General features: G+C 40.9%; 1 protein-coding gene across 6 annotated transcripts in view; it reads left to right on the forward strand.

Moving 5' to 3' along the window:
• The window catches only part of GAB1 (GRB2 associated binding protein 1), a 117,888-nt gene that overhangs the window by 5,894 nt on the left and 99,128 nt on the right, over positions 1 to 12,866 (forward strand). Inside the window, exon 1 of one of the 6 annotated variants that reach the window (XM_046656135.1) lies at positions 2,610 to 2,672. The exons of 4 other annotated variants lie outside the window; for them this stretch is intronic. In XM_046656135.1, coding sequence (XP_046512091.1) covers positions 2,625 to 2,672 — 48 coding nt within the window. In that variant the 5' untranslated portion in view covers positions 2,610 to 2,624. Of the gene's footprint in view, positions 1 to 2,609; positions 2,673 to 12,745; positions 12,776 to 12,866 lie in introns of those variants that run through there. One more of the 6 variants, XM_046656136.1, reaches the window with a different exon arrangement.

Here is a 12,866-nt window from a genome sequence, read left to right on the forward strand (position 1 = left end):
CCTGCAGCGGAGCGCGCGAACTTAACCACTCGGCCACGGGGCCAGCCCCCGACAAAGCACTTTTTAAGATTAAGTAAAATTCGGTATTTTAGAGTCGACAAAGTCTTGATAATTTGCAGATTGAGAAAGTGTAAGAGGTGATAGATGTGGAACATTGCCTGCCAGCACTCCTGATTGTCTTACAGAAACTAACACAGGAGACGGGCCCTCCTAGCAGGTGCACCACTACATTTTTGAAGGTTTGGGGTAAAACGTGCTATGGTGGAAGGAACCCGGGATTGAATGTCAGGACCCAGGATTCCACTTGGCTTTGCCACCACCCACCTGATCTTTTGACCATTCTGATCCTCAGTTTCCTTGTCTGTAAAATGGGGAAGGGGTGGGCAAATAGACTTTCTGAACTCTCATTTGGTTTAACATTCGTCTTCTCAGGCGTTTCCGTGGGAGGGAGGGGCAGTTGGGGAGCTTCTCGGTGGGCCTCCTTTTTGGGAAATAAATCTTAGTTTATTGTACATCTTAAAAAGTTTAGTGAATATATTAGGAACTACTTAAGCAGAATTCTTTGGGGAACCTCTGATGTCCCCCCACCCTGTTTTTTGTTTGCTTTTTTTTTTTGCGCAGGGAACATTGGCCCTGAGCTAACATCTGTTGCCACTCTTCCTCTTTTTTTCTCTCTCCCCAAAGCCCCACTGGGTGGTTGTATATCCTAGTTGTAAGTCCTTCTAGTTCTTCCATGTGAGCTGCCACCACAGCATGGCAACTGACAGATGCGTGGTGTGGTTCCACGACCGGAAACGGACCCGGGCTGCCGAAGTGGTGAGAGTGCCAAACATTAACCACTAAAGCCATCAGGGCTGACTCTGACGTTTCCCTTAACAGAAAGCACGTGCACTGTGCACAGGGCTGTGGGGTTCCTGTGTTGGGTGCTGTGTCTCCAGCACCCAGAGCAGTGCCTGGCTCAGAGTAGAGCTCACCAAGTATCTGTTGACTGAATAAATAAACAGGTATTTCTGGAGTTTTTATAATGTGCCATGTGTGGAATACAGTGGAGGGAAAGGCCCATTCCCTGCCCTTAAGGAGTTTCTAATCTGTTTGTGAAGACAAGCTGTAAATGCACGCGTATTTAAATTGTTTTACAAGACATATGTTATAAGACCATATATGATTAATTGCCAAATGAATGATAGAGACAACAATGTCTTAAGAGTTTAGACTGAGGGGGAGGGATGGGGGGGCAGGGAAAACATCACAAATGAATTTCAGGCTCGTTCTTAGAAGAATTGAAGTATTGCTGGCAGATATAGCAAAATCATAAGGGAAGCCCGGTTTTAAAGGAAGAACAAAGACTTTGTGATGAATTTAGACATCCTAGTGAAAGAACGGCTTCAGAACACCTCAGTTTCATGCACGGAGTGTGGACGTCAGTTGTAACTTCTAGTTTGAGAAGTTTCTGTTGCTGCTATGACCTAATGCTCCTGGTGGGATCCTGACCACAAGCGAATTTTCTGTCTCAGTCCAAGAAACAAACAAACAAAACAACTTGTTTGGTCACCTGAACTTATTACGATTCCAAGGGACGTGTGTTATTTAAGATTTCTTTATGTCTGTTTTCAGCTAAATAATTCATTCTGGCAAGCATTTGGTTTGCAACAGAGAGGGAGCATGTTCTGGTGGGAGGGAGAATAAAAGAGCCTTTGATTCCATTTGCTTCTGAGTTCCAGCAGGAGGGCCAGCGCTGCCTTGGGCGAGCGTCTTATTTTGGACTCTGGAAGCCATCTTAGCCCAGCTGTGTGAGTGCCAGCTAGTGTTGGAGGAAAGAGAATAACACCATTGGATCACGTTAAACCCCTTCTGACTGTTGATGGAGGGGTTTCTCTCATTTCACATTCCTTGCATTAACATGGTAGCTAATTTCTACCAACTTAGAGCTCCATCTGAATTTGCCCTTTGAACTTGGATAGAAGTCACAACATTTCTGTGACTCCTTTTATCAGTTTGTGGACTAAGTACAGGAAACTTATCAAGTCACAGATCTCTTTATTTTCCCCTCTTTGACTACCAGCGCAAATAAAATTAGTATTCTTTTCTTCTTTAGATTACTCCTGGGGAAAAGTGGCTCATTGTACGTGCATTTCCACATCCATTAAATAAGTAGCCTCTTCAGTTGCCAACTCAATGGCTGGGGAAGCCAGAATGAACTGTAGACGGCAGTTCAGGCCTGTGCAATTACTGGGAAAAGTCGTTTTAAGAATTGGAAGTTTCTGACCTTTCCAGGCTTGTATGCACGAACACCTTAAGTAATACAAGAATGTCTTAACTGGAAAAAGGAATCGTTTATATTTTAAGCAATTTTTTTATTCATAGGAGCAAAATTCTCCCTAACCAAAGAGAAAAATTCTCATTGCTGAATACATATGAAGTGGAACCTAGCAGCTTTTGACCCTCCCACAGCCTCCTTTGTGAAAAATAGTTAAGACTGTGCACTGAAATGCACGCTTGGTTGTTATCTCTGTTACATTAGCTCTTGAAGCATTCTGATTACAACTTGTGGCTGCCAAGCCCCGTCCTGCAGTATTATCTGGAACGAAAATTTTCCATGTGGTTGTTTTTAGCAGAGCTACTATATGCAAACCGCGAATGAAGATGTAAGTTGCAAAGAAAGAACGGGAAATGTAAGTTATCTTAATTTTTTTTCTACCATTTAATCGCTCTTTCCTTTGTGTGCATTTCAGAAATTTTTATCATATTTCTAAACTGCGTTTTCTTTTATTTTTATATACTGGAAAGAATGCCAAATTTACCACAAGTTTTTCTTATGGTGGTGTTTTTTTTTTTCCTCCCAGCTTTTTACTTTGAATTCATACTTGGCCTAGGCAATTCCCTATGTGTTCAAAAAAAACAATGTCCTAAAAGGAAAAAAACAAATGGCTACATTGTTCCATGAATTAAAAACAATATACCAAGAGTCCAAACATTTCTTTTCAATGTAAAAATCTTAGTTCATTTTTTTAAAAGGAAGAAAAATACTAAACTTTGCTTTAACTATCCTGTTCATTGTTTTTCTTTTCCCTTTTTTATTTATTTTCCTTTGTTTTGACTCATGTAGTTTAATTTTTTTTTGAATTTTATATGTTCTTTAAAAATATCACACCTGGAAAAAGAAAACATGGAAATTGCATTTTACATTTCAAGAGAAAAGTGAGAGGAGGACATCCTCTGGTCTGAAGAGGGAAAAAAATGTCAGTTAACACGAAGGCTTTGTAAGTTACTTTCATGTTGCTGGGTTAAATTAAATGTTTGTCCTTATCGCCTAAATATATTTAGCTGTTATACATGAAATAAGCAGGTAAATATAGTTTTAGTTAAGAGGCTTGCTTTTGTGAAATGAAAATGCAGGACTATCTAGCGTCAGGAGAAGGTTGAAAACTCAATCTATTTTTGTCGTTTTTTAAATTGTATTTAATGCATCAGTTAACCAGTTGCTGTACTATTTTATTTGCTAACTTTTTTAAGTGGGAGAAAGGTGAAAACTGTCTTTGTCGCATGGATCCCTGCTTCATGCTCTTTCCTCTTTGTTTCCACTTCTTCTGTAATATAAGCTTAGCCCCAATATCACAAAGTATTTGTGTCAAAACCTTTACACACACATTCTTTCACCTTTCCTCTAAAAAGGGGGGATTATTCATGTCCCTGTAATGCTGTAATCAAGACTAGGAACACTAATGGTCCACCCGGCATGTAGATTGTTTTCCTCTCCTGAAATGCAGTTTTTAGTTACTGCTGTCTTGGGAAATGTGGTTAGGCCACTTTCTGAGTAGCAGAACTCCTCCCTGAGATGACTACCTGATCAAAGAATTAAGTACCTGGTGTGCTTTCTCAACTGCAGCCCATCACATGTTCCCATCAGTGCCTTGGCCAGAGTCATAGCAGCCAAGATGAAAGCTTCTGGTTGGAGGGATGACCCTTGATTAGCGGGAGAGAAGTGCTTTAATCTTTGCCTCTTGGAAGAGAAACCCTTGGTAAAATGCTACCTGCAGTGTTTTGAATTCCAGTGGTGTTACGGAGAGCTTCTTGGGGAGTGATCACCTCATTCAGTTAGGGAGGTGTTGTTTGAACCCCCTTCCCTCTGGCAAAGTTATAATTGACCCCAAAGTTGTGTAGGAGTATTGCATTTTACAAGTTCTCCCTGACATTTTCAGGCATAAATGTTTGAAGTGTTGAGAAAATGGAAAAGGAAATACTGAACTAGTCAGAAAGCAAAATATTTGGGAAGATCGATTGTTCTTAGTGATGCTGTTAGATAAAACCAGAGCCTTCTGAGTAATCTTCACTGGGTATAAAGGCCATTTATCTCCAAAGAAAAAGGCACGAAATTAAACTGGTGCTATTGAACGGTGTTCTTCTTTTATTTCTCTTCATTTAAGCAGATAGTCAAAACGGGAAAAGCAGACCTAATGTGTTTTTATATTTAATATATTTTTAGATGATTTTCATAGTGACCCACAGTATACACAGTAGAAGATGTATACACATGATCTGTTTACAAAGAGACTTATGGCTTCATTTATCATTCTTTGATGTTTGTAATAGGATATTAATTTCCAGAGGACAAAGGTGCCATTTGTTCTCTGTGTCTAAAATGAACATTGTGGTACCTTATACAATCTCCTGAACAGCATGACCAAATAATTGTAGAATTTCAAACCTAAAGTTATAAATCATCTCATTCAGTGTTTCTCAGCCTTTTCTAACCCATTTCTCTCGCATGTGTTGTTTGAATGTCCTTTGGTTTTTAATCCAGTTTTACTTTCTGTGGTTTGCATTACCAAAACAATGGGTCTATTGAATATCTTTTCTAGTTACATATAGCTCCTTCTGCCCTAGCTGAGTCCAACTCCATTTTATAGGGAATGAAAATTCGCCTCTGGGAGACTAATTGATCTGTCTGCAATTGATTTGTCATACAAGTTAACCAGCTGTTCTAGCAGGACCAGACCTCTCACCTCTCAGGTCACATCTTTCAGTCACTGAGGGAATGCCCGCTGTGAACACGGCACTGCAAAGAATTCAGAAGAGGAGGACCAAGAGGGCGCTGTCTCCACCCGTCCGCAGTTTATATGCTACTAGGGACGTGGGATGCACTCAGTACTGCAAATTACATTATGATCACTGATGCATGAGACAAGGCTCCAGAAGAATTCAGCAGAGGGTGGTGAATTCAGGGACTCTGTGAAGGTTTAAAGAAGGTGGTAAGAGAGATGTCAGCAGGACCTTAAAAGATGGATTCACTTTTCAAAGATGGGGCTGGAGTGAGACTCTTTCTGTTCCTTTTTCAGCCAGACTCTTGACTGGGTTTTGTACATTTGGTTACCCCCTCGTCTTCATCTGCCACTCATTTCGTAATGGGATACAACCTGGGTCCTTTTCCACTACGCTTATCTAAACGCCTCTCACCAGGGTCCCCAATGATCTCCTGGTTGCCAAATCTAGGAGAACTAGATTTGAACTTTTTAGTTCTTATTTTTCATGGAACTCCTGACTACATTGACAGAGATGACCAATCCCTCTTCTCAAAATACATTCTTTCCTCTGCCTTCCTGATACCAGGCTCTGGTTTCCCTAAGCATTAGAGTTCTGAAGGGTTTGAGTGCTAGCCCTGCCTGGACGGTCTCTTCTCCCATCTCATGCTGTTTGTGGTTCTTCATCCGTTGTGAGTTCATGAACTCCTTTGAAAATCTGATAGAAGCTCTGGGCTCTCATATTCCACAGAATTGTTACAAACTTACACACTAATGTTATTATAACCTTGCGTGCTTTCTAATCTTTAAAGCCCATCTATGAATCTGAAATATTAGGTGCTGATGATTCGAAGACTATCTCAGCCATTTTCTCACTCCACATCTATGGATCTAACTGCTTAGATCCCTAACTGCTTAGATACCCGACAGCAACCTAGAGTCAGCATACCCACAGCAGGTCTTCCCATCCTCTCCCTAAACCTGATCCTCTTATCATTCCCTCTCTGTCTGTCATACCACCGTCTGGTGTCCTGGTGTCCGTTGTCCAGTAGCTTAAGCCGGAATGTTTTCTTTGTTGTCCCTTCCTCATTCTCCACACCCACTGACCAAATCCTGACAATTTTACCTCCCAAATGTCTCTTGACTTATTGGCCCCTGTGTTGACTAAGCTACCCTTGCCTTTCTTCTGGATTGCTGCAATAGCCAGTTGGTCTCCCTGCTTCCACTCTTGGCCCGCTCCAAACTGTCTTCATCAAGGCAGCCAGAATGGCCTTTCTGAAACACAAATCTGGTCATACCATTCCCCAGTTTGGAGCTGTTCTGCAGCGTTCCTTTGCTCTCGGCAGTGCCCAAATCTCCTCTTGTTTTGCAGTGCTCCTTGTGAGGTGTCACCTGCGTATGCCTCCAGGAGCACTTGTTGCTGCCTTTTCATTCATGCTGTCTTCTTAGGCTGTACTCACCTTGCATGTCCCCAACTGGCCTGGTGAGCACTCTCTGCCCTTTGCCCATGCTCTTCTCTCCTCCAGGGATTCTTGGCCTTCTCTTCTCTGCCTCCACCGCCAGGCTGACTTCTTATTCTCTGCCCTCCTGGAGCTTCCCCTGAACTCCCACCACCACGATCACTTACACACACAGACACAGTGGTCCCAGAGCATCTGTTTTGTCCTCCTGTGATGCTCTGCCCTTCTGGTAGCACAGTGCCTATGACGCCTCATTGTACTTGCTGGTTTCAATTGCTTATTTCCCCTTTAGGTGGCAGGGCACACGATGATTTTTGTGAACTTAAGGTACTTTTGTCTTCATGGGCCCCCCTTCCTCTACAAAAAACTAATAAAAATCACATTTTGCAACTCTGTCAGTATAAAGATGAATGTATTCCAAGCTGGCATTTTTTATTCTGATTCTAAAAGAAATTAATATTAAAACACTTTTCATGGGCTCCTAAAAGTCTCATGGACGCTAGCGCTGTACCTCCTGTGCCTGATGGATGTGTTGGCTCTGGTAAACGGACGTGAATATTTTAGAGATGAAGTTGACAGAGTCCTTCTGCTGCTTGATTGTGACCAGGAGAGGTGAGGAGCCAATTCAGTTGTTTCGTTACATGGCACTTTCGTAAATGGCTTGGATAAGCTTACTACAGCAATATTAAGATTTTATATTTTAGTCCCTGGTAATGGAAACATTTATGGAAAAATAGGGTGATATACTTAAAAGAGATGTATTTAATATATAGATTTAAGAGAAAATCCTGAGATTTTTGTGATGTCAGAAATATGTTCTGTGAGCTGTTTTGCTAATATGAACATGTCTTCATGATGTTTCTGTGTAGGGCAGTGGTTTTTTAGTGGGAGTGGGGAGGGGGTTTTGCCCCCACAGGGGACAATTGGCAGTGTCTGGGGACATTTTTGGTTGTCATAACTGGGGATGCCACTGGCTGCTAGTGGGTAGAGGTAGGGCATTGCACAGGACAGCCCCCACAACAAAGAATGATCTAGCCCAAAATATCAACAGTGCTGAAGTTGAGAAAACCCTCATAATTCTTGGTTCCTACATCTGTATTATTTATCTAGTTTATTTCCCTATGTTTCCATTAAAAGCCATTATTCAGGTGCAGGATTGTATTGAAGCATTGGAATCAGACATTAACTTTTATGAGTTCGATAAGATTGAGAAAAACAGTCATTGAGAGGCCTGAGCTTTTGAACATCAGAGGTTGGTGCTGTGTAACCCTTTCACAAGGCTTTACACAATAGACAAAAACCCTCTCAAATGTCTGTTGTCATTTAAATCATTACCCAAATACTCATTTTGCCCTCACTAATCCTAGCTAGAGTAAGACCAATTGTTGTCCGGGTGTGTGGGGGGGGGGGGGGGGGGGGGGGGGGGAGATGCTGAGTCATATATTCATGCTTTTTATTACTTCTTGGCTTGGATATCACCATTCATCGTTCACAAGCCGCCCAGCTTGTTTACTTTTTATAAATTACATGTAATCAGTCCCCTTGCAGGTCTGGCTACTGTAATTGGCAGTAGCCACCAAAGCAGGGCTGACGAGTCTGCATTTATGCTGATGTCTCCCATTCAGTTCGTCTTCCACTCTCCATGCTGTCTTGCCTCTTCCATCTGTATTTTAAAAGGAAGGTGAAGCGAGGACTGCCACCCTGCTCTCTCTTAGGTGCTCTGACGTTGCTTATTTATAGCTTGGTATATCCCTGTGTCCTTTAGTTTGGGGCAGTGGTCCTCAAACTTCAGTGTGCATAACAGTGACCTGGGTAACTTTTCAAATGAGGATTCTTGAGCCCTACCCACCTTCTGAGATTTTTAGCAAGTCTTGATAGAGATCCGGAAAACTAGGTTTTCTAACTTAAACCCTTGTTGGATTCTGATGTAGGTGATCCTTAAATTATACTTGGAGAGAGCCTGAGTTGGGCATGGAGGAAAAAAGGGAGAAGAAACAAATCTACTAGAAGTAAATAGGTATAAAGAGTGGGATAGGAAGGTGAGAACCAAAACTCGGAAAGTAACTTTAGCCTCTCTTCTGTGGGATACGGGAAATACACTGAGATGCTTAAAAAAATAGGTGCGTAGTGTTTTCTAGCGGTGACTTAGATCAAACTCCCCCCTGCAGAGGACATATTTAGAGGATGACAAAAGTGAAAGGGAATTTTTAGAAAGGTTAGAATATGAGAAAGTGCCTAACCATCGCCAAGAAGCTCAAAAGACGTTGTTAAATCAAGGAAGGTATTGTGTTGGTATCAGTTCAAAAAACAATGTGCATTCCTGAATCAAGAGTTTATGAATGGCTTAAAGATGAAGAGCAGAGATGAAGGAGGATTAGCTGTTCACCAGAAGTTCTGGTTATTCTGGTTATTGGATCTGAAAGCGTATTATTAAAATACAGACCAAATTTCCTGCAATAGCTCTAATTTCAAATATTCTTTCTCATTGTCTTTTATAATGCATGTCTGGTTTGCCTTATTTTTGGTTAGTTGAGATGTGGGTGATTTGTAAAAGAGTACCAAAGTAGTTCTGCTTGACTAAAGAAGTTTTCTTGTTTTCAGATCTCTCTCTCTGTATGTTTGTTGTGTATACTCTAACCTGTCTCTTATAACCTGAACTTTGATTTAAAAGTTCATTTTATTTTTTAAAGATATGCTTTTTTTTGGAGGGGTGAGGAAGATTGGCCCTAAGCTAACATCTGTTGCCAATCTTCCTCCTCTTTTTTCCTCCCCAATGCCTCAGTACATAGTTGTATATCATAGTTGTTAAGTCCTTCTAGTTCTTTTCTGTGGGATGCCACCACAGCATGGCTTGATGAGCAGTGTGTAGGTCCACGCCCAGGATCTGAACTGGCGAACATGGGGCTGCTGACAGGGAGCGTGCGAACTTAACCACTACACCAGGCTGGCCCCCCCAAAAGTTCATTTTAGAGAAAGAGAGATAGACAGATAGACAAGACAGACTCTTTTAGAAAACTAGTCAAGAAGTGGACCAGGTGGGAATGATTATTTAATATCTTAGAGGAGTAAATGATTTTATTTCCAACTACCTACTGAACTTACTCTATTTCTAGAAAGGTATACTTTTTTTTGACGTATTATTTCCTTAGGGGAACTTTATGATTCCATTCAATTACCTTGCAAAGAGATCTTGACAGGCCCCCCGCCCCACCCCCGAAGGAATTTTGGAAGTTACTTACAAAATGATGGCCATATATAGCCCTTGTAAAATCGTTCTTTACCGTGCCCTAACCATCTGTGTTAAAGTGTTCATTTTTTCAGAAACACGTGCTGGGAACCCAGATTGTACTTGAGAACTTCTCACCACTATCGTGTCTCTGGCTGGCTTGCTAACCTTTCCACCCTCCCTTCCTTTTTATCATCCTTCATGCTCTCTCCCTTCTCCTCCATTTATTTACTCAGGAATACTTCAGCCTCTTAGATACTCTGCCCAGCTGCCTGCAGGATCTTATAGAATCTTCATATCTGCTTTGTAAGTCTTGAGTATCATTATTGTTATTATATGCAAAGTCGACCACACCCTCTCACTGCACGCAGAGTCCAGGTAAGTTTGGTTAGTAGGTCACTTTGCTCCTGAAGTGAATAGAAGGCTTGCTCCTCCGAGGCGGTGGAGACCCAGAACTGCCTTTCACTCTGACAACAAAGAAAACACTCCTGTCACTTCTGCCTTGCACCAAGAGTTGGAGGCTGGGCTCACCACTTGCTCTCTTTGTTTCAGGTGACCTTATTTCTTGGCTTTCTGGTATTTTTTTAAACTATACTCTTGGTAGATCTTTTTTCTTATGAGCCTCTTGATATTTCTAATTATTTTTTCAAGTTTTTTTCCTCTAATTTATTCTAACTCGTATGTTGTTTAACATAGTGATAGATGTTTCCAATGAATATTTATATTTGTTGAAAATAAGTATAAATGCTTTTAGGGAGAACCATAACATTTAATAGTCATCCAGGGGCAGCATAAAAAATATATAGCTTATGAATTTTCAGTGGGAGTATTTTAACTTAGACTTTTCTGGTTTTGGTTTAAAATATAGGAAAAAAGTTATAAATATTAGATAAGCAGATTTATTGCCTTTTGTATATGTTGCTAAAGGGAAATGTTTCTTTAATAATTACATAAGATTTATCATTAAACTTAATGTACATATTTAGCCTTATAATATTTTCATATTTACTTATATTTCAATAGAAAATGTTCATAGATTGACTTAAAATTCATAATATGTTGGTACTTTGATTATTTCTGTTTTAAGGTATGATTTTGATACTTAAACATATTTAAGTGTTAAGTATTAAGTATTAAACATGTTTAGTATCTCTCTACTTAACTCAGTGACTTTTTTTTAAATTTTTTTTTTTTTGAGGAAGATTAGCCCTGGGCTAACTACTGCCGGTCCTCCTCTTTTTGCTGAGGAAGACTGGCTCTGAGCTAACATCCATGCCCATCTTCCTCAACTTTATATGTGGGACGCCTATCACAGCATGGCGTGCCAAGCGGTGCCATGCTCGCACCCAGGATCCAAACTGGCGAACCCCGGGCCACTGAAGCAGAACATGTGAACTTAACTGCTGTGCCCCTGGGCTGGCCCTCAGTGATTTTTTTAAACAACTGAAAGATGCTCTTATGGTAGATTTTATGCATACTACATTTTTTGGCAAATGTGGTTTTTGTTCTTGAGTTGGAGAAATAGTTTTATGTTGAGAAACTCATGTTCTTACTAACTAAAGGGAAATTGGAACATGGATATTGAAATATTTTTAATCATTCAAATAAGGTTCTTGCCTTGAAATCATTCGTTTGTTTTCAAATAGAATCTGTTGTGTTTCTAAACCATATGTTTCCAAAGCAGAATAAATTTTCATAACTTTGAGATTTTTATTGAAACACCTAAGGAGAAGAAAATGACTCAAGGAAGATAATGGCCAGTTTTTCTTAAAGAAATGAAAGGAGAAAAACTTTTATTACTCTTCCTGTTCTTAATGAGAAAAATGAGGTCCTAGGGAATTGAGACGTGGGAAATACCCTGAGTCCAGGGCCAGTTGGTTTCAGCAGGCAGAGGAGGACATGAACTCGAATTTCCTGACACCCAGCCCAGTGCCATTCCCAGTCTGCCGTATCCAGCTTCATCTTCAGTAGGTTGCTGTAATTTCTGAAATTCAAACCCTTCCACATATATATATATATTTTTAGGGAGATTAGCCCTGAGTTAACTACTGCCAATCCTCCTCTTTTTGCTGAGGAAGACTGGCCCTGAGCTAACATCCATGCCCATCTTCCTCTACTTTATATATGGGACGCCTACCACAGGATGGCTTGCCAAGCAGTGCCAAATCTGCACCTGGGATCCGAACCGGTGAACCCTGGGCCGCCAAGAAGCGGAACATGGGAACTTAACCGCTGCACCACCGGGCCGGCCCTCCTTTCACATTTTAAGAGAATTTTAGCTGCTCCTCAGAGCATGGCAATATTGTAACTTGACCCCAATCTCCCTTTTTTTTAATTTTTATTTTTAATGGTGGCAAAAACAACACATAACGTAAAGTTGACCATCTTCCCCACTTTTAGGCTCACAGTTGAGTGACGTTAGGTATATTTACATCATTGTGCCACCCCATCTCTTTTGCTTCTCCGTCTCATCCCTGTAGCATTGGAAGCATCTGAAAGGGCTTTTGACCAACACCCTCTGGGAAGGCGTGCGCCTCACCTGTGCTTGCTCCTTCGCTGTAGTAGGAAGTTAATTATGTGGATCACCTGATCCACGCAGAAGATCCTGCTTAGTGTGCATTTGAAAATCCCACACCCCTTTCTGCCCCTGAGGAAAAATTCTTTCCTGCTCCTAGATTCAGTGCTCAGTTTAATCTTGAGCATGTGCGAATGAGTCACCCTGGGTAACTATGTAATCCCATTTATACCTTCTTTCCAACCTCCCTTTCAGTGTTTTAACTTCAGATACTGGATGAGCCTGATTTCTTGCATGAGGTCTGGTGGTTTGGGGATTAATTTAGGGACTGGGAGAGATACTGAGGTTTTTTTTGGAACCAGCACTTTCTGTTCCACTGAAAATGAAGCTGCATAGCCTGAGTTTTAAAATTCAGACTATGTGTGGAATGTCTGTGTGGATGAAGAAACAAGTTAATGCTTTTTTGGGAGGCAGGAAGAGTGAGCAATGAAAATTGTGAGATAGTCTGATTTTGTGGGGGAAATTTCGAGATTTTTAGAATATGTACAAACCAAAGGTGAGTAACTAGTTGCTTTGTGATTTCTTTGTGTATACAAAAGAAATACTTGATATTCAGCTAAAGAGATATTGTTGAATCGGTGTATTAA

The sequence above is a fragment of the Equus quagga genome, chromosome 3 (assembly GCF_021613505.1).
Source record: "Equus quagga isolate Etosha38 chromosome 3, UCLA_HA_Equagga_1.0, whole genome shotgun sequence".
Classification (NCBI taxonomy): domain Eukaryota; kingdom Metazoa; phylum Chordata; class Mammalia; order Perissodactyla; family Equidae; genus Equus; species Equus quagga.